This window comes from Poecilia reticulata, linkage group LG16 (assembly GCF_000633615.1).
Source record: "Poecilia reticulata strain Guanapo linkage group LG16, Guppy_female_1.0+MT, whole genome shotgun sequence".
NCBI classification, from domain to species: Eukaryota; Metazoa; Chordata; class Actinopteri; order Cyprinodontiformes; family Poeciliidae; genus Poecilia; species Poecilia reticulata.
Genome location: NC_024346.1, coordinates 22,859,228 through 22,885,359, shown reverse-complemented (window position 1 = coordinate 22,885,359; position 26,132 = coordinate 22,859,228). Strand labels below are relative to the sequence as shown.

The following is a 26,132-nucleotide window of genomic DNA, read 5'->3' as shown; positions in this document are numbered from 1 at the left end:
GGGTTCATTTAGCTGCTGGTTTCAAGAACTTTCTACATTTGCTCATTTAGCTTTTCCCCCAGTTCAGCAATTGTGGGGAAGACTTTGGTGTAAGGTCCTTATGGTGCCCAGTTTATGTTCCTCTGTTATATAAGGTAGACTTAACAACAGATCAGTGAGAGGATGGCTCAACTCAGGAGAATCAGATCTACAGGTCAAAACCCAGCAGTCCACCTGCATCTGAAGGCTAAAACCCAGTCTTTTGAGGACAGCCAAGTAAAAGCTTCAGCATGGGTCTTCCCACGGCTTTAAGATGGAGCTGCATAAATGCACATGTTCCGTGGCTGAAGTTACTCACGACTGCATCGGTGTCTGCTGCTTGAGTGAGTGAAATAAGTGTGGAAAAAAAGAAAAGCATACACAATTCAGGTCCTTCCTGTGAATTTTCTCTTGTTTAAGCGTTTGTAAGTTATCCAGTAAGGTAGGTTCTGGAACATTTAAAGTCTGGCTTTGCATATTAGGTGGAGTCATGTATAATTTGACCAAAATCACTCAGTAGTTCATCAAACAACCACCGACAGAACTGGTGGACTTATTCAAGAAGATTAGAACTAATACACAGGAAATTGGTATTTACCTGGTAATTTGGATGATGCAGGAAGTAATCCGGACATCCGGCCACAGCCATGGTTTCAGAGACCTCTCAACGATTTTTAAGGCTGGAGAACAGGGTGTACAAAGCGGAACCTGAATAGAAAGTTAATAAGAGAAAAATACATTAGTGAAAAGACATAAAAGTGAAAATGTGTTGCGATGTGGTAAAGTCTGAAGAGAGGAGAGAAAAAAACAGGAAATCTGGTGGATGATTTAAAAAACAGGCAACAAATTCCAAGTTTTGAGATGAAAAATCTGTGCAAAACGAACATTGACTGAAACAGACTCAACCTGCTGTTAACAATGGGATAGTCGCTGTTTCAACGTACACCAAGGTTAAAAAAAATATATTATTTTTTTATCGGATTTCAGTTCAACGTGAACAATTAAACCAATTTGCAGACATGTGACATTTTCTTACTACTGCTACAACAGCAAACAAAACCCAAATATGGTTGGCAGTTTTAGGACGCCAACGTCCCGGCCATCTTTGGTCAAAATAACCACAAATTCAACAGTGAGACTTTATTTGAACATCTTAAAGTGGGTAGCCTACTAACCTCCAGGCACTGCTGCTGCTACTAAACAAGCACCTGTAAACACTCCCCCAAAAATACCCTGCCGGCATATTTCCAGATCTGAAGTTAGACCCCGGGGAATATTTAGAGCCAAGCGGCCCGGGCTCATAACTGTGATGGGCTTTTATACAGCAGTTCATGACCCCAGGTCTGTATTTAAAAACATGAGCTGCTGTTTCAGAGGCAGCTAATATTATCTCATGTTTGCATTAGCGGTCGCTGCTGGGTTGCCCTTGTGGCCTTGCTGTGTTTATACTGAATGTGTGCGTTTCTGCTTGTACACAATGTCCTGCAAGGATAAGTGTTAGCCTCGATTACCTGCAAATTAATCGTAAATGAACGTGCAGTTGCGACGTGTGAAAAACTGTAACTGTAAGCACAGGAGTGGACACAATCACCACATGTAGATGCGTCGTTGCTGGTGGAGTCTGACCCAGAACCCAGGTTAGAAGTATACTACTAGCTGCTCATTAATAAATGGGAAGGAGAAAAAAGTGCATATTTGTCATGATCAAAAATTGGAATCTCTCATCTTGTGTAACGGGCTAGCCACGCTGCAAACAGTAAGGCTGAAATAAGTGTGAGAAAGATTTTGAAGGTAAAATATCCCCCCACTGGTTGAAACTGAATTAAATCACAGTTCAAGTGAAAGACTTAGGAAATTATGTTTGAAATCTGTGTTCGTGCCAGGCCAAGAAAAAGGAAACATTATGTCATATAAATTTTTTTTTAGCAAAAATTCATCTTGCTGAAGTGCTACGAGACCGATGGCTTACTGGACTAGTTTTGATGCCTCTGAACTGAACTGGTTCCAAAAGGTGTCTTTGCGTGTCATGCCTGGGATTTCCCTGAGAACATTCATCGATTAGCTTTTTTCTGTTTCTGGGAGAAAAAAAACAACTATAAAAAGAGCTTACTAAAGGTTTTGTTGCACACACAACCGCATGCTCTTCTGTTTTTCCAATCAAGCTGATCACACACTTCAGAGGAAGCTCATATTTCCTCTGCTGTTGTCCTCATTTTCTGTGTATAGGGAAAACACATACAAATCTCGGTCATTTTGACCCGAGGACAACAGGAGGGTTAAAACATATTCTGAGGTTTATGACTTTAAGTAAGGATAAACATATATTCCTATCTATCCTTCCATTACAACAGATTAGCACCGCATCTCTACTAATGAAAAGACATCAATCCGGAGTTAACAGGATCCCTCTAAAGGTCACCAACACACGTGTCAAGTATACAAGCCACACCGCTTGCTTGGTTTTTGAAATTCATCCTCAACACAGACTTTCAAGATCACAACCTTTCCAACCATGACATGCAGAGAAGCATTTCTAAACACACGAGGACTGTGAACGAGTTGCCGATCATACACTGACTTTACATTGTAACTCCTCCAGTGTTAAAATGGGAATCTTGTTGTAAAAGCTGCATTAAAGAAATTTCAACGGAAGACACAGCTCTTCTTTTGAATAATGCAGTTATCTACAGCATCCACAATTCAAACTTCCTGTTGGCATACATGGAAAAAGCATTAAGTAGGCGACAATGTTCAACAAAATTGGTGAAAGATAAAAATCTGACGTTAAACCATATTACAAAATTATTGAAGTTATTTTTAAAAGCTTCTTCAAGCTTCTTTCATACTTCAGTATGCTTATAATGACTTTGTGTCCATTTTAAAAGAAAAACAATGCCAGTACCCCTGAAACGACTGTGCAATGTGAATGAGCATTCCATGTATGTGGCCTAAGAGGCTGCCCGTTAAGGACAACTCATCATTTGCACATTATTTACAAACAGCTTAAAACAAAAACGTAGCAAATTAATAGTAGCCCATGCCCTCCAAGCAAGCCCTCATTAAGCCAGAAAAACTCTTGTCCCCATCTGTGGAGGGTAGAACTGTGCAACAGATGAGCTTGTCTGGAGTAAGAGGCAGGGACAGACGGATGTTTAACAGACGTTTTCCCTTAAAAATTGATACTTTTCAGCCCGTGAGAATTCCTGAAACGTGGAAAAGAGCTTAAACATCCCATGTAACTGCAGGTGAATTTTCAAAGTTCTGATTTTCAAAGCCTCAGCAACTCTCCTAGATGAATACACTGATCCAACATGCATGCACCTACACTACTGCAGCTGACATAATCAAAGCCATTCCTCTGCAGGGATTAGACTCTCTCTGAGGCCTTTGACTCAATAAATTCCACTTGAACAGTGCTCTGGGGTCTAACCATCAGCAGCCCTGACAACTCAATTACTGTCATAGAAGAACTTGGAGACTTTGGGGGGGCAGTGACTGTACTGAGCCGGGCAGTTACAGCATGAGGATTAATTAAAGTAATGTTTGCTCAACCTTGCGTAGGGGCTCATGTTAGATGGGGGACTTCAAATGTTCAAATGCAAAGGTGGACTTGAATTATGTGTCCTGTGTAAAAAATAAGACTGCCAAAGGCAAGTTTTCCTATGACTGACCAGATAGTTTGAAAAACTATTTATTAGTACAAAAAGTACCTAATAAATTTCAAGTGTAATACAGATTGTAATAACTTTTAAATATTTTTCTAAAGATTCAAAAGGGTCATTCAAAATAAAGAAATGTTTTCATCATTCTTGTAACACAGCAGTTGGAAAAATCTTTTATGAAAATAATGCAAAAGTGCTGGCTTTTTCTAGCCATGTGCAGTGGCAGCCATCATTTATTTGTACCTCTGAGAACAAGATTATGCGTAATGGATTTTTCTTTCGGAATGTATTAACATGAATATCTTTTTTATGCTTATTATCCATTTACTACTGACCACTTTATATGTCTGGAATAAACATTTGATGAAAATGATGATGACAATAATATCGTCATCCACAAAAATGGATTTTAGGTCATACAGATTATTTTATTAATTCAGCAAAAGGAATTCCCTAATACTCAGTATCTGTTGATTGAGTAAAAGAGACAGAATTGGCTGCTATTGCACACATTTTAGTGAGTTGCAATCTTACAAAATTAGGAACCTAACACAACTAAATAAAAAAACCAGAAACTAAACATAGTTTGAGCAAATAAGCAGAGTTTGTGCTTTTTATTATTTTTGTAGATGTGCAGTGTTTCTACAAAAGAGGAAGACAAGGTTGAGTTTACTCAAATATGCATCTGTGAAGTCATTGAACATGTTACTGTATGTCACAAAAGCAAATTATAAAGTGGGCATTCCAGGACATTCCAAACAAAGTTCACTTATTGAAAATGAATTCAGCCCCATTAAAGTTCATATGTAAATTTGTTGTTCATGAGTTACAAGGGCAATATTATAGAGCATTGCACTAGTGTTATTAAGCCATTAGTGGTAAGAGAATTATCTAATTGGGGGATTCCTCTGCTCAAGTTAATTTCATTTACTTGCAATGAATGGCAGCTTTTAGAAATCTAATACAGCATCCACTTATTGAGTCCCGGGCACAGTGAAGCTCTTAAGTTTTCTGCGAACTGCAGAATTTGACCTTGGTTCGTGAGCACAGTTATCAACTAAGACAGCAAGATGTTGTGTAACTGATCATTACAAAGAACCCAGGGACACAAGATTAGTTAGTGTAGCAGTAAGTAACCCGGTTCGTGCTTACATCTCAAGGATCCAGCTTTAACAATGCAAAGTGATAAACCGTGAAGAGATGCTATGAAGCCTAGGATATTTAGGCTAGAGAGCAAAATCCTAAAGAGCTAAAGATTTCTCTTTTCGTAGAGGTGACGCTCAGTTGCTTAGAGACTCACCAGATCCCACAGACACATCTAAAATACGATAAGTAAAAACAATGACGTTAAAATAGTTCTGCTGAAACACCAAAGTGTTAAACGGATGTTCACTTGAGTACTACAGCTAAAAAAGTTATACGAGTTGATTTATCAACTCGCTACATTCTCATTACAAGAATACGTAATGAGTAGTTTCAAAAGACCTGCAAATAGCAGGAATTTATTTATTTTTTATTAAAATAATGAATAATACACTCAACCATAATGGCCTAGATGGATACTCACAGCACCAGATTCCAATGCTAAAGAGAAATTTAAATTTAAAATATATATTCCTCAAAGCCAAGCACAATAAACATCACATGTTGTCTAACTTCATTTGGAATGTAGTTAGTACTGCAAACAGGATGGCTTTGAGAAAGTTAAGAATGGCAGATTATTTGAATGTTTGCGAGGACACCTAAGATACATACACACCCACACAGAAAGGGCATGAAAGCCTCCTTCCAGGCGTCCACGGGGTCAAAAGGTGCCATTTGTTGCCCTAGGAGGTCAGGTGGTGTGCTGACTTTGTTTAAAGAGATTAAAGTAAGTGTTTTAGCTCTGAAGCTAGGTAAGCTTCGAATCTACATGGGGTTGTTTTCTATCTTACACCTAAAAGCTCTTGTGCGATGCTAACCCACTTCTGCAGATGGTCAATTTCCAAAGTGTGGTTCAGAATAACTTCCCAGTCGCCCCCTGATAACTTTACACACAGCATTTTTAAATTGAGAAATCTTCACGGCAAATCTGTCAAGAAAAGGCAAGCAATGATGTAATTAGAAACTGTAGATGAAGGGAATAAGATAAACTGTGGAAACTTTATGATGGTATTGCGGTGTAGCGTAGAGGCTGTCGGTTTCAATTTATTTCAGAACATTCATGCCAAGTTAGTTCATTTCGCAATTAGAAGGTGTCAAGTCCTCAAACAGAGTTTAACGCGCAGTGATTGATTTTTTCCCCCCTTTGTTGAATTTACCCTAAGATAATGAGGCTCAAAGCAAAAGTGTGATCTATGGAGTCCTGCTGCAGCCCTGGGGCATCCCTCGAGACACAGTACAGCTGGAACGGGCTTGACGTCTCTCATCTCATAGTAGTGATGTTGAAGGCCTTCAAAGACACACTGCTGCACCTTGGGGGTGGGGGGGGAGGATCTGCCTAGAGCACGATCATGCAAACCAGAAAGAATAAGAAATGTCTTCATCTGGCATTGATTGCTGACAGTTGCACTACTTGCAACAGAGTGGGCCACACTGATTAAGAGCAGGCTATTTTAATGTATCTTAATTAGGCAGATGGCTTTTATAGCTGGAGCAGCAGAGCACTAACAGCACCGCCTGCTCCAACTTAATTAAAGTTTTAGAAGCACTGATAACGATAACAGCCTGTCCTATGGTCTAAATAGACATGTTTCAGGCAAAGAAAGCTTAAACGCAGCCTGGTGACTGGAAACAGCCACTTGTCGGCTCGACTTATTGATCGTTTACTAGTTAGCGAGCGCGCCACACGTAGCACAGGATCTCCAGTTGAGCCACGTTCCCACGTATGTTTTGCACCCGTGCATTGACCTAAGAGGCTACATGTGGTACACGTTTAATCCACAGCTGCATGATTTATCTAACTGCTATGCAACCATGGCATCTATGCTAGGCAGACGCTTTGTCTGCGCCGATGATGATCAACTCACAGCAGCTACTTTCTGATTAATTCTGCAAACCCCTTCATGATCAGTTCTGGGAACATTTTTAAATTAAATTACAGATAGTTAGGTGATTCTCAAATATGGGGTAAAAGAAAGAAAACTTAGAATTACACTTCAGAAGAAAAGCGATATACTCCTCCTGAAATAGTGCAACAATGTGAATTCTGCAGCCTCCATCGCAAGGCAGACGACTATACGCCACGGGGGGATAGAAAACGAAACATATACTTTACAGAACATGACAGAACTTGTTCCACAAAATGCTCATTATGACTTCACTTTCAGACACACATGGATACGTCAAGCCGTTGACAGCCACTGAAGGAGTAAGCCGAAGAAGTAAGGTGTTTAAAAATGAACTTAGAGGATATGAAAAGGATTATAAGGCTATTAGACAAGAAATCGTATCTGAAAGACAGAAAAGAGCCTGAAATCTGGTGTCATTATCATGTCAAAAATCAGTGAGTTTATGCTGTTAGCCAATTAAGAAGTTTATTTTCTTATTCTGCTCTAATACATTTCACTATATGAAGAGAAAGTCAAATCATGTATGTAAAATAGTAAATCACGGAGAAAATACCACATCAGCAGGCTGAAAATCTAGAAATAAAAATCTCCCTGGTGCATTTCCACATATATGAAGAGAGTTTATCAATAATTTATACCAACAAGAAGAGCTCATATGTCAATGTATAATACAAAAGAGTTTCACTCGCACAGAAGTCCCGAGAGTAATCCTCTGATCCTTTAGCATTTAACGTCTACTGTTTCACTGCTTTGATTTTCACTGCTCTCACCCCAGGCTGCTGTTATTTTATTTTAAAGAACAACTTCGGTACAGTGCACTCGTCACATGTAGGAAATAAACACGATTTTACAAGTAAACTTGTGGAAGTATATCGAAAAGCAACATAGGGGTTGTACTAAAAATTCAAACATGAAAACAAAAACCGTCGTCCTGAAAAGACCGAACAGATCAGACGAGGGTGACACCCCCTCTCACTTACCACACCCACCAAACTGAGCTCCCACATGTTGGCTCCCCTTGCAAAACACACCAGCTCTACCCCTCCCCTAAATATATTCACCCGACCATAGCCCAGGACCCCCACCACCCCCTCACCCCCCCTGGTCTCACTCCTCCCCTCGTCTTGTACACTTTGTTCCACAACATAAACAGCGTGTTCATTGAAGAAGCGGAACAGCTCCAATTCAGTGTGCGTAGTGGAGAAGGGAGTAAAATCGATGCACTAAGTGCAAACTAAACCCAGGAGGAGCTGGGGAGGGGCTCCAATTATTAGTAATCAAAATAATTAAAAGAAGCATGTTCTACACATGTTAATGGAGGGAGTCATGGACAAAGAGCTCCATCCACTTGTCTACTACATGATTCTCCAGTCACTTTAGAGTCCTACGACTCTTTTGCATAAATATCTCCAAGTTTTATTGATTTAAAAAAATAAAAATAACTTTTTCAATGGTTCAGCGAGGGAACATTTCATTTAGCCCCTAAAATTACAAGAAATTCATCTGTAAATTATGAGATTTACAAAACTGTCACCCGTTTCTTCAGCAATCCAGTTCTCCGTTATGGAAGGAGAGAGTTTAACAGAGCATCCTTGTGTTCTGCTTCAATCAGCAGATTAGACGGCAGTCACTCTTCGCTGGACCTGCTTGTTGCACATGTTGATTAGTCATTAATTGGCAGCTTTCATTATTTGGGAGCAACAGCGTAAAGTGGGGCTATAAGAGAGGGCCTGATGTCATACCGGGTGAGGCTGAATAGCGCCACTCTGGGAGAAAAACCTTTTGGAAATGTGGACAGTGCCTAATTGGATGAGGATGTCATTCGGCCGCCTGGGAGAACCATGAGTTATGCAATAGCACAGATGAATGGACGAGGGTTGGAAGCAGCAACGCTCGTAAAGTTGGCCGCCATGTTGGTCAGTCTGGTGCTATAGTGACAACATGACCGCAACTAAATCATGTAGTACCCCCACACTCCTCTCCAACGGCCAATGGTAAATAAGAGCTAATAAAGCCATAACTGCATCTGTGCAAGTGTCACGGCTACACCACAACAGACTGTCAAACCCAAATAAAGTTGACCTTGATTTACTTAAATGAAACACGCCTCCAATCTAGGTGTCCAGTTAGAGGAAAGTGGGGAAGAGGATATATTTAAGTTACTCAGGAATGCAAACAAGTTTGGGGAAAAAAAAAACATATCAGCAAGGACTTAGTATAAGTCTCATTTTAATGTACTACTACTGTGTAGCTCATTAAAAACCTCAAGGGCCAGTTTCCTTGGAATAATTATTAAAAATGAAAAGAAACTCATAAACTCATTACTTAGACTGTAGACTGTCAAATATGCAAAGCGTAAAACCATACAAGAATAAAACTTTTTGTTTCAGTATCATTTGAACTTATGTTGGCTGGCTTTACAAGTAGGACAGCTTGTTCGATAGGTGAACTCTCTGCTATCTAGAAAAATCTCAAAGTTAACTACTCTCTGTGCCACTCAGGCGGTCAAAAATACATTCAGAGGGAGCACAGAGATTAGAAAAGCCATTTACCAGAAAACATGTTGTCTACATATTGAGACAGATCCTCCATTTTCAAGAGAGCAAGGCTTTCAGCACATAATAAGCAGGCAGATCAAAGTCAATGGAAGTTGTTCCGTTTCATCCTATTGAGCCTCTGCAGTGAACAATGTTGATATTGGACATATTAGCAGGCTTCTCTGAAATATCAAAGTTAAGGTAGATAGATGATACCTTATAGTTCTTCAAGAGAGATTGAAATCGGCTAAAATATAAATTGGCAGGTCTAACGTTTACAAAATATAGAGATCAAAAATTTGGCAGTAAGTTAGGATTGGTGCACCCTAAGTTTAACAAAAGAGATCTTCTTTTGTCTTTTGTCATATTCCATATGGGCTCTGATCAACAGAGAAAAGAAACAGGATAAAAAGGAGAAACTGCACCAAGCAATGGGGTAAACAGATGAATAATTGGGTAAAAGTAAACCGATAAAGAGAGGTGTCAGGTTCAGCACTATACATACACGAAGAATCGTTTTGTCATCACGTTGCAGCAACATTACATTACCTGTAGCCACCTGAGCCCACTGTACCTCAGGTGTTCAGTTAGCCACCGAATAAAGGCAACATTCTTAACTCTCACTCAGGCTCTCAGCCATATTTGGACCAGAACCAGACATTGAGAAACTTAATCCACTGTACTTAGACAAGTAAGCATTGCATCAGTTTAGGTCAAAAGTGGAAAGTGGTGAGAATCTGGTTTGCACAGGTCCATATTTACAGGGTGGAAGACGAGGAGGGACTAGGGTACACCACAAGGTTTTTTATTCTGGCAAAGATTTAATCTGTTAGAAACAGACTATCACTAAACACGTTTATTTAATAGTTACACCAAGTTGCCAAACAAACACGCACAAAACAGAAACGGTCTTAGGCTGCAACACCTTGTGGAATATGACGTGCTAAATTAAGCCTGCTTATGCAACAGCGTCAATACTTAAACTTGAAAAAAAATATAAAAATAAATAAATAAAAAACAGTTCCCAACATGCCCAGATTATTTTTGCCAACACTAACAACCATGCAAAGCATTCTGGTACGTAAGGTGTCATTGCTTCACATTTAAATCCAGTCAGATCCAATGACATGGACTGTGCTGTGGATTGGGTTAATGGTGTCATGACATCAGTGAGGGAGTATTAACAGCGTATAAGCCCAGCCTGACCAGTGCTGAATGACCGCTGGCTGACGCAAGACCTGATGGAATGCTGCCTGCAGCATGACCAGAAGCTCATATGCCCCAAGTAGAAGCTAAAAGGAGCTGCTAAACATTTGGATACTCAGGACTTTGTACACACTGTACAAGCAGAAGACAGCGTCCGAGTCCAAAACCAAGGGTTTGACTGTCTGAAACGAAGGCAATGCGAGTAAAGGTTATTGTATAATTACTTGCAATTGCAGCACTCATCAGCCTTCTGGCAGCCAACAATCGTGCAAAGTTCCTGCCCCATCATGCCTTTGCTTAACATGGACTTGAAATAGCAGAACGGTGAAAGAAATCACGGCTCCACTGGTTGGTTGCCATGTGCACAGTGATATGACCACAAAACACAATTTCAAGAAAACAGAAAACAATTATCTCCAAGAGAAGACAACCACAGCAAGTGTTTGACTCTGGTTAGTAGCAGTTGACACACTATTAGCCTATTTCTACACATGTCAAAGGACTATACTGAATATTTTACATCTGTGCTGACTGCAGTTGGCCTACACATTTTTAAGTTTAGAATCCCAGCCTGTACAATATAGACTATTTGCAAAAAGGCAAAATAGCATAAGTAGTTTAATTTTCAATTGTGAAGAATGGGAAACCATGATAATAACCTGGTGGCTAAAGGCAAGTACTGCATGCCAGGTAGTCAACACTCTGAAGAGGCTGCAGCGGCGTCAAGGTGTTTAGGTCGTCCATCGCTGCTTACAGTTAAGATGCTTTCGTTATTTTAAAGTTGAGGTTCTCAAAAGGTTGCATAAATCATTGTAGTTAGTCATGGTCAGATCCATCCAGGTCACAATACCAGTCCATCAGAGGGCATAACCTATTAATTAAAAAAGCTACTCGTTTCATAATCCATCAAAATTTGGTTAAAATAATTCGGAATGTTTGTTATTCTTTCATGTCTTGCATGCTAAGGTTTTCAAACATATTTCCCAAACTTCAGTGGACTGAGAAGGTACATAAACAATGAATGTTTTCAGTTATTAATATGTACCCTGAGTAATTGCTATGGGGCAAAAAGCATAAATAAAATAACCACAAAACTTTTGAAGCTCTAGCTCGAGTTTTAAACCACTACTTTCCTAACGTCTAGGCATAATAAGCACACAGGTAAACAAGAAAAAAAAAACTTAAAAACTGGACTTGAGTTTATTTATTCATTCAGGAATGTGTAAAATAATAAAACAGATTATATGAGCTGTACGAGATTTAGTGTTAGTTTTAATCGGTGGTCCTTGTGGCAGGTAAAACCATAAGAATATGGTGCTTTGAAAATATAGGACAGGGTGAGCTTAGAGCTTAAAGCAAGGCACATTGATCTATAAGGTATTCACAAGCGGTGTTATAGTAAAACATGAATAATTACGGGATTTTTTCCTCATTAAGTAACTTTACTCATGTTAAAGATTTGAATTTATTAACTTTACCTGTATTTAAATCTACCAACTATGTAGTGTTGCACTAATGTGTGTAATGCAACACACAATACTGCTATACAGCGTAATGCAACACTACATAGTACTACATAGTACACTCTAGTGTACTACTGCTATGCTCTCTTGGTAGTGTGAGTACTTTGGGGTGTTTGAGGACGTGTATTTGCTTGCTGTCATCAGTTTCTGCTACTAGGCGTCTCCACATCCTACACAGTGGACTTATCTTTCATATTTCCCTTCCCTCTTCTGGTTTCATTTGTTACTGGACTGTAATTTGGACCAGTGACTGCATCAATGCTGTCATGAGATTTGCTGCAATACGCTTTTAAAACAGACCAAATAAAAGGGAAGTGTGCAAGTTGAAGCGTGATATGGCAATGCGATTTCAGCCGTACATGTTAACATACAGTATCAAGTAATGTTTCCAAAAGTTTTAATGCACCAGAAAAAAATAACGTTTTGCAATTTGAACATTACTTGTTGTGTTATGTCACAAAAAATGAAAGAAAAGTGGCTTGCTATCAGTTAGCGATGTTTGATTGGTTGAAGGATGAGCTCACATATCTGTAACATTTTACCCATATGTTGAAATTGCCACATTCCATTAGTAAAATGTTATGAGAGGAAAAATCAAGAGTTTCTTACAATCTTTGACGATGAATTCCAATATGACTGCCTTGAAATAAAATAGTAATAGTTACAGTAACACTGATACTAAATAAGCTCATCTTTATGTATACATAAATTGCCACACTGCGATCCTTAGGTCACAAAAAAGAGGCCCTTTTGAAATTGTCCTTATAAAACTTTCAGTCATGGTCAGAAGTGCAATATCATTTTGTGCAGTTGCATAGATCCAAAGGACTGCCTGGATATATTTTGTAGGAAAATATATTTCAATTGTCAGGCCTTCATGCTCTGCATATTAGTAATATATCTCGTCAGTTGGATGGAGTCTAAACTGGCCTCATTCCTTACATCTGATATATTTTCAGTAGCTGGGATGATAAATCTCACAGAGTCATAAAACAAAGGAAAGTGTTGCAGTTAGTCTCCTGATAATGTGCGTCCCTGTTTCAGTTTTCACCATACAGAGCAAATGTTCAGAAGTTTTCAAAAACTTTACATCTAAAGTTTATTTAACTTTTTTGTGTTTGGTTGTTTTCTCCGTGTGTGTGTGTGTGTGTGTGTGTGTGTGTGTGTGTGCGTGCGTGCGTGCGTGCATGTGTGTGTGCATGCGTATGAGAAGGGGGCAAGATGAGAGGTTAAAGGGGGATTAAATGGAAATTTTACATTAGTTGCACCTATGGCGATAAATAATAAGAGATAACATTTTGAAAAGTCAAATCAGATCTCCCATAATGCATTGTGAAAAGGACTCAACTGCATAAATTTGCAGATGGGTAAAACAGACTACTAGACTATCTTAAAAAGGGGCATGTAAAACTTGAAGAAATAACCAATTAAAATTCTAATTCACCCCAGATTACACAATCTGGTCAGATTTAATGCAGTTGCTTCAACAACCCAGCAGCTGCACGATCTGCAGGGGAAAATAAGAAAAAATAAAATAAATCAAACAAACAAAAAATGTCCACGAATCCAAGACTATAAATCTCCTGGAGATAAGAGAAATCTCCAAAATGCAGTTAATTCAAGAGATCCTTACACAGTTCGGATCAGACCGCCTGGAACCATCCCAGGAACCTCATGGGGATCCCCGGAGTCGACTTTGGGAACCACTGCAGTGAAACCACTGGAGTGTCTCTGGGAAAACGCCCCCCCACCCTAAAGTAAATGCTACCCAAAGGAAAACAGCGATAAAGCGAGACTAGTGGAACTCCTTCAGAACTGAGGTGTGGGACCGGGGAGCGTCGCGGGGTGGGGTGAGGTGAGGTGGGGGTGCTAGTGCAGCGTGGCTATCCACAGAATCCCGCTGGACGGGTCACTGTGTTCTGAACTGCAAACAAGGATCAAAACCCTGCTCCCACTGGAACACCGGGATCAGAGTCGTGTTTGGGAAGCGCGCACGAGACTCGGCAGTTCATCGGCATGTTTCGAGACACCGGAACAGGCTGAAGTGTCTCCAGTGGAAGATTCCCACTGGTGGGACTGCAACAGTCCACTCCGGTGAATCAACTTGGCTAAAAGTTCAATGACCGCTTGGTGGCTGATGTCATAGAGAGGGAGCGGGGCTCTCGTTGAGCGGTTACGCAAAGTGCGCACATGTGTTCCCAAACAACATGTGTCATCATATCGGCACATTAAACTTTTGCTCAGTGTACTAAGGCACCCGCTTTCGTTTTTGTCCTGCGTCCACTTAACTCTTTGACACACGCAAACCAGTACGAAACATAATGCATGTTTACCCGGCAACATGCGCTCACCTTAAAGCCAGATCAGATCAGGACGGTTCCGATCCTCGTGGGACAAAAACGTCCAGGCAGGGTGAAGATGAAGGGGGCAATCTACGGAGCTCGATCAGGCCACGTTGGTCAACATACCCAGACTGGACAGATAGACACAAGTAGCGGGAGGAGAAGACTAGGAGGAGGAGGAGGAGGAAGAGAGGGAGGTAGGAGGAGGAAGGAGAGAAAACAGTGGTAGCAAAGACTGCGGGGCAGCTCATCTCCTGCAGCTGAGGGAGGAGGACACACGCACGTACACGCGCCCAAACATACAGGAGCGCAAACAAGCTCCTCCCACTTATGCATAGGCCGCTCCCACATGAAAATGGTTCAATAATGAGGCGGTTGAGCCTTGCAAGGAGAAGAGTGCTTCCCTGTCTCTGCTAAAGAAAAGTGTCCACGCAGCCCGATACGGACACCTCCGTCTTTCAGGTTTCATAAGAAGAATGATGTCGTCGGGGCAATATAGTATGCAGAGTTAGACTTCTGCCACACATAGTGTTTTCACATTTCTTCATTCGCGTGTTTACCGCAAACAAAACTTGAACTTCCATTTTTTTTTTCAACAAAGGCCTCGTTTCTTTCCTCTCTTCTGCAGAGACCATGGTTGTGGAGTGCATAACTGAACTTACACGAGTTGTGCCTCTGCAGCTTCTCTCGTTATGATTATGACTTTTCCTTTCAGAAATGTGATTTTTTAAATCTATAAAAATAACTTCCAACATTTTATTTACTTTACCATTACAACTTTTGTTGGTCTTTCATATTATATCCCTCATAATACTCCCTCGTATATTAAAAACAGTCCAATTCTTACCCATACAGTCCAGTCTTAGTGACTTAGATTCGGTAACATAGTCCAATTTAGTTATAATTATAGTGCAGTCTGATTATGCCATACAAATTATATTTGTATGGCTTTATAATGCAACTATAAAGTCAACTTCATTGAGTTCCTGAATTTGTACCAGTTCCTCTGAACATACTGACCATGTGCAGCTATTTTTGAAGATCAAGCTGGAAAACATTGGGTTCCTGTTTCTGTAGGCACCTGATGTGTCTCATTCGAACAAAACTTTCATTCTTTTGCCTCTTAGTTTTTCACTCAACAAAACTTCGAAACCAATAAGATGTTTTCTAGATTTGGAAAAGCTACAATTTCGCCATTAATTGTTTCTTCTCTTCCACTAATCTGTGCTTTTTTTAGATGCCTTGTGTCACTTTTAAAACCGTGTATGTACATAAGGTAAAAACTGCAATTAAAGAACCGTGTTGTGCATCTTTTGCATCATTTTCAAATTATTATTTATGACTAGATTATAAATGATCTCATATAGATTTTAAGTGCCGGAGCAGAGCGCTCTATGATACTCCAGAAGCTCAGGGCGAGGGACAACACTCCAGTTTTTATGAAAGTCTTGTTCTGACGAGCACAATCTGCAGTGAAAACACATTTTGCCACAAGGTGTGTAAATTGCACAACAGGGGGTCAAATCTCATCACACCATTTCATTCTCACAACTGTTGTCTTTGTATACCTGCAAGCGTTGCTGCGTTGCACAAGACCGTGGAGTATTTATTGTACAATTTGAGATCAACATCAGAGCTGCTCAACCGGCTTGTTTTTGTGTGATAAAGTTCATGAGCCACTTTTAAATGTACATGGAGCAAACTCCACACAGGGAAACCTTACTGAATCAAACAGAACGGAAATTTATCTCTGAAGAGAAACAAAACGTAACATTTTGTCACATTCAACCCACAAAATTACCGTATTTTATTCTGACTTTATGTGATCAGTCAACACAGAGTGGTTATAAAACAAACCACTCATGCCTTAGCAAAACTGGGAGTTTAACACTAAAAGACAGTTGCATGCAAATGACTGCAACACTTTTCAGTTTTTTTTTAAGTCTAAAATTGATCAACGTGTGGATATTTTTGTTGATCTATTGCAGAAAATTTGAATAAGATACACTGAAGGTGGCATGGTGCTACTGTTGAAAACTTTAAAGGGCTTTGCAAAGGATAGGTGGATAGATTCTGAAGACTTCTACCACTGGCTGAGAGAACATCAGGCACAACAGCATTGGCTTCATTTTTAATGCTTGGTAGAATATTTCAGATTTGAAATCTGAGTGCACAAGTACACAGCGGTAAGCTGTTGGGATCAAAACGAGAAGGCTCCGGCTGTGCACACCGACTACAGGGATTTGGTGCAGTTCAATGTAGTTGAGTTCAGGCGTTTACAGATTCTGTGTATAAAAAAAAAAAAAAAAGTAGTTATTTTATCCTTAATGTCCGACAATAAATGAGACCAAACTTGTCCTATTTAGGGGTGGTCGGAATTAAATGATTTGTCTTGACAAATGCTAAGGCAACTTCAGGAAAATATTTTAATTACTTCTTAGAAATATTCTTTAAATTCTGAAGTTTGAACCGACTTCCTTCATATTTGTAATAACACTGGTAGCATTGCATTTCTCATTCTGTGACTACTTTGGCAGTGTGCTGTAGGTCATTTGGAAGACTTATTTGTGCCCAAGCTTTCACTTCATGACTGACGTCAAAAAGTTGTTTCAATATTTGCAGTGCACCAGTCAGTCCTGAAGCAAACAACATAATGCTGCCACCCCCATACTTCACATTTGGGAAGTTTACAAATTTCAGTAAAAGATTCCTCTCAAGCCGTGTCAAAAAAAGTCTTTCTGCAAAAAAAAGAAACCAAAAAAAAAAAAAAACTATGTAAAATTCAGATACGTAATCACAACTTAGTTAAATGCTTAGTAGAATCAGAATTAAACCACCCTACCTTTCTAATTAATTACAGACATACCTGAAGAGACGTTATAAGCAAATAACATTGTAAAGCACCATAAGACTTATTCATCTTTTGTGGAATCTGAAAACAGAATCTGAACTGTGCATTTCATTCTGCAACTAATGGACATATTTTGTGCCCCTTCGTTGCATCGGGGGTGAAACGTAGAGCGAAACGGTGACTAACATTTCAGGAATCAGGAAGTTCACGGTCCTTTCTTTAAAAGTAATTTTGTATGACCGCACAATGATGAGTCAGGACCATGAGCTGCTGCTCGGAATAGCAGCTCATCTGTGGTGTGCCCGAGAAGTTGTATTTCATAAGAACAGCAGGATGACCACAGCCTTTGGACAACCTCAATGCTGAAAGAGGCTCCAGCACACAAATACATTAAATACACTTCATGCTCTAAATACAACAGCTTTATACAATCAAAAACCGTTCACAAAGCACTCTTTTTCTTGATTAAAAAATTATTTATCGAATCAAAAATGTAGGTAAACAAAAATAACTGTGCAACTCCCAACAAGGAAAAATGATAATAGCTTATAAAAGACTCAGTCTATTAGTATCATAAATCAAATCTATGAAATGATCTTAAATTTTCACAAAAAAAAAACATACACAATTGTGCATTAGGCTTAAGTCTGTATATTATACAATCTAAAAGTATTGAAACTGTAGTTGAACAAATCTCCACAAAACGGTCAACTGAACTCCGTTTAGTCAAAAATTACTTTTAAATATACAGCAGCAATTAACTGTACCTGAATCTATCTTCATTCTAAAGGCAATTAGGATTGAATCTACTTTTCCAACAGCTGTGCAATGACATTTATCGGGTTCATTACAAATCCTGGATTCCCCCGAATATCACTTGGATGGGTGCAGAAAAAAAAAACCCAATAAGCTTAAATTGAGGCAAAGTGTAAGTTTACCTACAGCTTTACTTCATAATGATCTAGATGAAAAGATGATTCATTAATAATGGCCTTGTAAATATATCACAAAACAGTTCTTTGAAACTGTTCCAAACAACAAAAAAGTCTTGAAAAGGCCTGAAAGCAGCTTGAAAATGAATAAAGTAAATTTCCAGGCACGAGCGAGTTTATCTTTAGTGAACTGCACCTAAAATTGTGGATGGTGGCAACAAGGACCGGATAACAAAAAAAAAAGAAAGAACATATACACAAGCATTGCGCGTCATCGCTTCCTTCATGTGCTTGAAATAATCTTAAAATGCAAAAATATTAAATACTCCAAATCTGGAAACATCATCAGACACTGTTATTGCACTCATTCTACAATTTACGAAGCAGACATTATAGAAATAACACTGATTCAGCAGCAGTGTAAGGCATCCATAGCTTACAAGCAGTACAGGTCAACAAAAAGATGAACAAAAAACAAATTAAAAATCCGGTGTACCATTGCTTTCATTGGCACATTTTGCACAATGTTCTATAAGAATAGATTTGAGTCCAAATGGCAAGGTATAATCAGAAACATCATCATGGTATTACACTGGATACAACCATTTTCCGAAGCGTCGTGTGAAGGTTGATCCATCTCATATCGTGGGTGTCATTTTTACTGCAAACATTTTACATTTGACACCTTTCTCAGACTGTTGCAAATGCTACAAACAGGCAAATATTGTTCTCAATAATATCCCCTATACCCAGTTCCTCTAAAACTGCATTGATTTAAGCATAAGGCATCAGATGCTCTACATGTAGTCAAAGTAGACAGCTTAAAATAGGAAATCTATTTATTTAGCTATGGTAGTGCAAAACCCTTCTCTACGATGTACAGTGACTCAGTCCAGGTATGTCTTAAAATAATTTGAATGTTAAAAAGTATCAATCACATTCCAGCTTGAATCCTTGTTGTTGTGATTTGGAAGTCACCAGCTCAATGCTGAAGGATCGTTGATGAGGTTTTATGAATAGTTCCCAGCCTGCTGTTCACTTGGACAGTCTTTCTGGGGGTGGATACCTATTTCAGGGAAAAATAACATGTCACTTTTGCATCACTCCACTATGAGGAATAATGGATTAGTGCCCAATGGTGCACTGACCCTCAAAACTATTCATATCTATTTAGTCATGTGCAAGATGGTGTCCCAGGCAGAAAAGACAAAGACGGAACTTATTTTGTGTACGTATAATGCTAAGTGTGGCTAAAGTAAAACCGCACATCACTGAAAATCACCTACACTGAGAAATACTGAACGTTGTATCAAGTAAAATCCTAATGAATATTCTAGAAAATAGTTTTTACATAGTGACTAAAAGCACAAAACAGACTATCAATATTTCTGTGCTACAATCTGAAATCCATCCCCAGGGTTCATTCGTGTTGACTGTGAGATCAAACCATCTGAAATCAGAGCAAAGTTGTGGGATGAAAGAGGACGCTTTCAGCTCAACATGTTTTTTTGTTTTTCTGCTGCTGTTCCAAGGTTTCTTCCCTGACTCTATCCTGACTTTGCCTTTTTGTACTTTTATTACATCTGCAAATCAAAAGACAGAAGAGATTTTTTTTGGATGCAGCCATTATCAGCATGGGAAATGTTAGCATCTTTCAAACATGCAATAAATGTAAACATGAATCCAACTGCACTTATTCACAGAAAATCATTTTGAAAATTGTAATAATGCTAATTGATTATTCATTACCTTTCTAAGTTTCTCAGCACCAGACCCAGAGCGAATTGCCTCCAGCAAAGCCTCCCTAGCCAGGGCAGGGTTCAAGGGGGCGTTGGCATTTAAATGACCCACAGGGTTAGGTTTACCCTGGGGAAATACAGGAGGAGGAGGTGGTGGAGGTGCACTCATAGGTGGAGGTGGTGGAGTGAAAGCAGGTTTGATCAACGACGGAGGGGAGGGGGATGACTCCACCGTTTTCTCCTCCTTTGAGCACTCCTTCCTGAACCGCTCAACCTCGCTGGCGGCCTTAGATTTTGTCTGCAAACACAAAAAGTGAGACGGCTTCATTTGTTAAAGTGAAATCACATGACAGAAGAATGTGATATTTACTCACAGTATGTGATGAGCAAATACCATATACTATGTATAGCTATGTGGCTTTATTACTCGAATATACATATTTTCTTTGTACATTTAAGTGACAACAGAAGTTATGTAAAAGAAAGATTTTGAGCTCTAATCCAAATGGTCACCATTTCAGAAATGTTATAGGTGCTGGGAAACCTCCAGAATGAAAATGTTCTCTTTAGATTAGGTCTTACTAGTGATGTCTCCTTCTGATCTAAGGTCCCGATGACAGCATTTTTATTTATCTGGCATTTCAAGTCCTGGAATTAACTTCTGATATTTATTGTAGCTCTGCTGTTTCAGATCATGTCAGCCGCTCCCAGAGAAAGATGTGCACGCTCTTTCTGCATGGAAAGCACAATGGCCTTTTTTATGGTACTCAGTTTGCTTAACTGTTATAGTTTGTTGCCATTATATTGTTGAGTCAATCTAATCTTTTTTTTTTTTTTTGCTCTTTACAATGTCGTTCACAGATTCTAAGGTTACAGATCCTTGTTTGTCAGCTAAAGAGCAGGACACATCTTCCCAGAGCAGCTAACACTCTAGTCATTACATTACAACAGTCCCAATGACATGTGTTGGGAGCAAAATTAACAATGATTCACATAGAAAATGAGTAAACATGCCAACATTAACTGTAAGAAAGATCTTACAGTATGACTTAAAATCTAACAGCTGTTGCCTATTTATAAATGATTTGGCCAAGTATCAGGAATATAGATCTAATTGAAAAGCACAATACGTGATAAACATTAACAAGTTAATACAACAGCTCTTGAGCAAGACTGACATGCTCACATACAACCATAGTGATGGTGCATAAAAAGTATTTAGATTGTTTTACCTTTTTCAGTCTGCTGATGTTCTGAGATCTAAGGGCAGCTAGAAGAGCGGATCTTTCATTGCCTTCTTCATCATAGGCCACTTTATTACCATTGTCGGCGGTAGTGGATATCTAATAATAAAATAAAAAAAATGAATGACATCAGTCTATTAGATGAAGATATAGCTTAAAATATGAAGTTGGAATGTCCAGCGTCTGGTTAATTGCAGTACTGTGAACACCTTTGCTGATTTTTGGCATCTATCCATTCATACAATGCTCCGCCTTCAGCTTGTCCTTACCTTCCTCAGCCTCTCCTTGCCTCCACCTGTCTGGATTGCTTCCATCAGGCTGCTGTGCAGAGACGTATCTTTCTCAACAGATTTACAGATGACTGGTTTGAACTTTTTAACGGGCCCAAACAAGGTCACACCTGCCACAGACCCAGGTGTCTCAGTGCCGTCTGATACTGCAGTGGATGATTGCAGTTTCACTTCCTTCACTACGTCCTTTACTCCCTGTAATATCAAGGTACACTTTAAATGAGAAATCTGAATTAGAGTTCATTTGTCAAGAAATATTTGCAGTCAAAAAGTTACTTACACCTACCTGGTCTTGTGGTTTGGTCTTTGGGGCTGTGGGCGGTTTGAAAGATGAGTGTAGGGCACTGCTTTTTGTCAGACTGGGGGTTTGAGGTTGATGGTGTTTAATGTAATCGCCACTGCTGTTGCTAGAGACTTGTATTTGTGGAGATCCATTGTAGTGACTGTGATTTTTCTTGGCTGTTTCTTTGTCAGCTGGATCCAAAACTTGTTTCTTGGCAGCAGCATCATTTTCAAATAGTTCCCTGCTTATTTTCACCTGAGCAAACTCCCTCTGACTGTCTGATATGCACTCTGGGAAGATCGTGGACCTCTTGGAACAAGTAGCGTTGACTGTGGAAGTAGAGTCATTCTCCGTAATGTCTGACAAAGATGCCTGAGAGGATTGGAGTTGAGCGACTGGTTTCTTGGAACGTTCAGCCTTCTCTGTTTTCAATGAGTCAGGGGAGTCTGTAGTTTTAGGGATGTTGGAAGGTTTCGTCGATGTCTTTGGGGTGTACTTAGCGAGGGCAGACGCCACATACTGGCTGGATGTCCTCCTGGATGGTTTTACAAAGTTGAGTTGCTGTTTTCTGTCTGAGTGCAGAGGAGGGGGAAGTGAGGGTTTATTACTTGGCCTCTGAACATTGTTGGACCCTGAAATCTTGCTCTCCACCTCGGTCAACTCCCTGGTTGGACTCATGTCTTTTCGAAGCAGTTTGTGATCTTCTTTCACCGCCACTGTAGTTTCAACTGTTAGTGTTGCTTTCTGGTGCTCTGGGTTGCTGGTCTTTAATTTTCCTTCCAAGCCAACAGAAGAGGCAATGCTCAGGACATCTGTGCCCTCCTTAAGTTTATCAACTTGACCTTTTCTTTGAGTCACCAAATTTTCTTTTCTGCCATCAGAACTCCAAAGTGCTTTGGCATTTTCACAAACAGGAGTGCCATTTTCAATCTCCGATTTAGGTGGCTCTTTTGATTTTAAGCGAGGTATGCCTGCTGCCACCATATTCCCCTGATCATCGATCTTAATAGCAAAACGACCTCCTGAGTCGGTCGGCTCTGTCTTGGTGACGTTTGTGACGGAGGGTTTTGGAGGGACCACGGTGAATGTTTTCATACCGAAGCGGGATGTGGCGTTGTGAGTAATTTTACCATGCAGAGGACTGACACTAGAGCTGATTTGGTTTACTTTATGTGTCGCTTCATCCTTCCCAGGAGAAACTGATCTCTGAGTCTTTGCTGGAAGTTCAAACTTCTTCTGCTGGACGGACTGAGTGTTATGTTGCGCAAGGTCAGCTGTGATCACAGGAGGCTTGCTGGTCTTCTGAGGGTCAGCACTGGATTTCACTGCCAGAGTTCGAGTGTCCTCTTTCGCAGTGCTGCTTTCAGCAATCTTCTTCTCTTTACTTTTTTTGTCTTTTGCCTTTTTTTCCTTTTTGTTACCTGTAGATTTGATCTCCTGTCGTGCAATGGACTTTTCAGAGGATTTTGAACTTGCACTGCTTATTTTGTCGGCAAGAGCAGCTGTATAGGCGCTGTTGTTTTGGTTCTGTTGCTCATCATCAGGGTGATGAATGGAGCCTGTAAATCAGACAAAACAACAAAGGAAATTAACTATTTTGAGAGAACATGAAATAGTTACTCTAGATGCTGGTCCCTTTGTTTTTGTCCTACCTTTGCTGTCAGTTGATTCAGTCTTTGTAAGTGGTTCCACTTCATGCTCTTCAACAAATTCAAATTCCTCCAGTACCTCATCTATGGCTGTGACTGGCACATCCATGTCCACTACAGACACAGGAACGTCGCTGCTGTCTGTGGACTTGACATAAGGGCCATTTTTGGCAGAGATGATTACTTCATGTTCTGAAAAAGGGAACAGTTGTACATCAGTGTATGTGCTGGGCAGGTTTGTCCTTGAAAAACTATTTAAAAAAAATATTCTTGATTGAGAAATGTCATTTCTGGATAATGCTAATCTGTTAGGCTCAGCATTAACAGTTTCTTGCAGAAGTAGACCTACCCCTTGAGCTACGTGTGCATTTGTATTCACTCCTATTTACTCCCAGTGCAAGCAACTTTCTTCTAAAGTTGTCTAATTAGTCAGTGAACCAAATGACTGTTATTTAATCTAATCTTTTCTCCTCTTAACAGGTTTGTTGGATAACCTCAACCACAGCATCACAAAAGGCCAATGAACACACCAGAGAGGTCATGAGTAAACTTCTGGCCTAGTCAATGCAGTTTACTATGTGTAGTAAAAAACCAACAGTGCTCATATTGATGAGCACTGTTCATCAATATGTGATGAACAGTCCTCATCACATATTGATGAGCACTATGTGTTCATCAATATGTGATACGAGCCACACATTGTGGCTGTGATACGAGCCACACATTGTGGCTGTGATACGAGCCACACATTGTGGCTGTGATACGAGCCACACATTGTGGCTGTGATACGAGCCACAATGTGGCTCGTATCACAAGCCACATTGTGATACGAGGATGTACCACCATATTTATTTAAGCAGGGGCAGGGAAGCTGGTCAGTGTTTGATGTCTGACCTAAGACTTGAGCCTGGGGTGGAGGTTAACCTTCTAATATAATAAAAAAAGACTAGATATACAAAGTAAAATTATTTTTGATCAAAGCAGATTTATTTATTTTGAAAAAATAAAACAAGGGCAAGGATTTCTGTAGCTATATATGAGACATACTCTCCAAATTTTACAGCTGTTATGTTGGAAAATACCGACTCAGGGTGGCATCAAAATTAGTAAACAGTGTTTGAAAATGTGCAACGTTCACCCCATTTGACAAATATGAAGCCAATAAAATACACTGAAGTATGTGACTATAATTAAAAAACGAAAAACCACATCACTACTTTTGTAAGGTTGCACAGCTGCACTGTGGCTTTGTGATGTCGTGTCTCTCACCTGCAAGGTCTGCTTCCAAATCTGCTAAAGTCTGGTGAAGCTGGCTTGTGAGCTCAGAGTCGTCTTTAAAGCCATTGACAGATTCTGGATGAGGGCTTCTGACACTGTGCCGAAAAATGTGCGCATACGTAAAATACACAAGACACTTGTAATATGATACATGACAAGTGTTTCATAACAGATCAAGGACAGCAGCGTACATCAGAGAAAACAACACTTCTTGGCTTTTAGTTGGACTACTGAGCAAGTTATGGCTTCTTCCTTTATGCAGTTCATTCACCGCACCTCCAGTTACTGATGTAGCTTTAAAATGTAAAAAAGGGTTGGTGTAGTTCAGTTATAAAAGAAAGAAAAATCTGGTGTTTTATGTCTCTTTCAAGGTTCAATAGGATTTTTATTGAAGTTTGTTGGATTTCAAATATGCAGTTTATTAACTTCATCAATTTTTCTTTCAGGGTTCAAAAGAGTGTTCTCCTAAATTAGTGCCATATTAGCCATAACAAATTGCAAAATGAGGGCCAAACCAAATACAATTTATCTTTTAGGAGACTTGGATTGGATCCTCTGTTCCTCAGTGATTCTGAGAAAACAGTGCTATAATGCTTTCCTGGAATACCAAGAAGCCAGCAGCATTAAGCCAGACTCTGGATTCATAGCGTTTTTTCTTTTTTTTGGTTGTTGTTTGAGAGCATCATTCAAATATCCTTCGTCTGGGCATAGTACCATACAGATATTTCACAACAAGTTGAAAAATCAACACATCTGGAGGAGAATTTTCCTTCCAAGGACCTTTGAACAAGGGCCTAAAACCATAACCATGAAAGCCCAGCATGAAAGCCCAGCTGAGCAAGCCAGCTTTGGACACAACTCAAGTATAATATAATGGAGCTGTGCTTGGTTATAAAACCTACTGTAGTAAAATTCTGGAAACAAGTTGGCCAAAATGGACCACTCACAATCTTAAAGTGCAGGTGTCAGACAAGCCATGAAAATTATTTCAAGTGGTATTTTTTTTACAGTATTATAGATTAGCTGGCTCACATGGGGGAATTCATCACACACAGTCTTATTGTTAATTATTCAATTTAAAATGACAAAGCATAAGGTTTTAGCCCCTGTCCCTACTTTTACACATCTTTTTCTTATTCTCCATCCACATGGAAGGTATAAAAATTTTTGAAATTAAGTTCTGTTTAAAGTCTGCAGACATGTTTTCCCATCTAAGTCACAGTTACACTATAAGACAAATTTTAGTGTTAATAAAAATCTCTACACTGTCTCTAAGATGTTGTGCCAGCAGGTGGCAACAATGTTCACATTAATTACATTCAAATTAAGAAGAAGAAGCTCAGTCTTTTCAGCACAGAGAGTTAGAGTTAGCATGAATAAAGTTCAAGTATGATTTTTACGACGCACCAGAAAATAAGTTTGTAATTTTGTCAGCACATTCATAATTAGTACTATATTTGTGAACATGTTCCTGTATGTTTGAACATGTGAAGTACATACAGGTTTATTGTTATTTTGGGTGCTAGTA

At 39.5% G+C, this 26,132-nt stretch overlaps 2 protein-coding genes across 8 annotated transcripts in view; both read right to left on the bottom strand.

Annotated features, from left to right (window-relative positions):
* The window catches only part of grb10b (growth factor receptor-bound protein 10b), a 68,446-nt gene extending 53,842 nt beyond the window's left edge, over window positions 1-14,604 (bottom strand). The window contains exons 1-2 of the mRNA XM_008432142.2: window positions 14,348-14,604; window positions 617-726 (exon numbers count right to left, since the gene is read on the bottom strand). Of these exons, the coding sequence (XP_008430364.1) occupies window positions 617-667 (51 nt within the window). The 5' untranslated portion in view covers window positions 668-726; window positions 14,348-14,604. The remainder of the gene's footprint in view (window positions 1-616; window positions 727-14,347) is intronic.
* A 1,517-nt stretch (window positions 14,605-16,121) lies between these two features.
* Window positions 16,122-26,132, bottom strand: part of cobl (cordon-bleu WH2 repeat protein) — a 54,272-nt gene continuing 44,261 nt past the window's right edge. For 5 of the 7 annotated variants that reach the window (XM_008432144.2, XM_008432150.2, XM_008432149.2 and 2 more), the window contains 7 exons: window positions 24,596-24,699; window positions 23,330-23,518; window positions 21,675-23,236; window positions 21,374-21,589; window positions 21,093-21,203; window positions 19,871-20,158; window positions 16,122-19,187 (listed from right to left, as the gene is read on the bottom strand). In XM_008432144.2, the coding sequence (XP_008430366.1) occupies window positions 19,104-19,187; window positions 19,871-20,158; window positions 21,093-21,203; window positions 21,374-21,589; window positions 21,675-23,236; window positions 23,330-23,518; window positions 24,596-24,699 (2,554 nt within the window). In that variant the 3' untranslated portion in view covers window positions 16,122-19,103. The other 2 variants (XM_008432145.2, XM_008432151.2) reach the window with 2 other exon arrangements.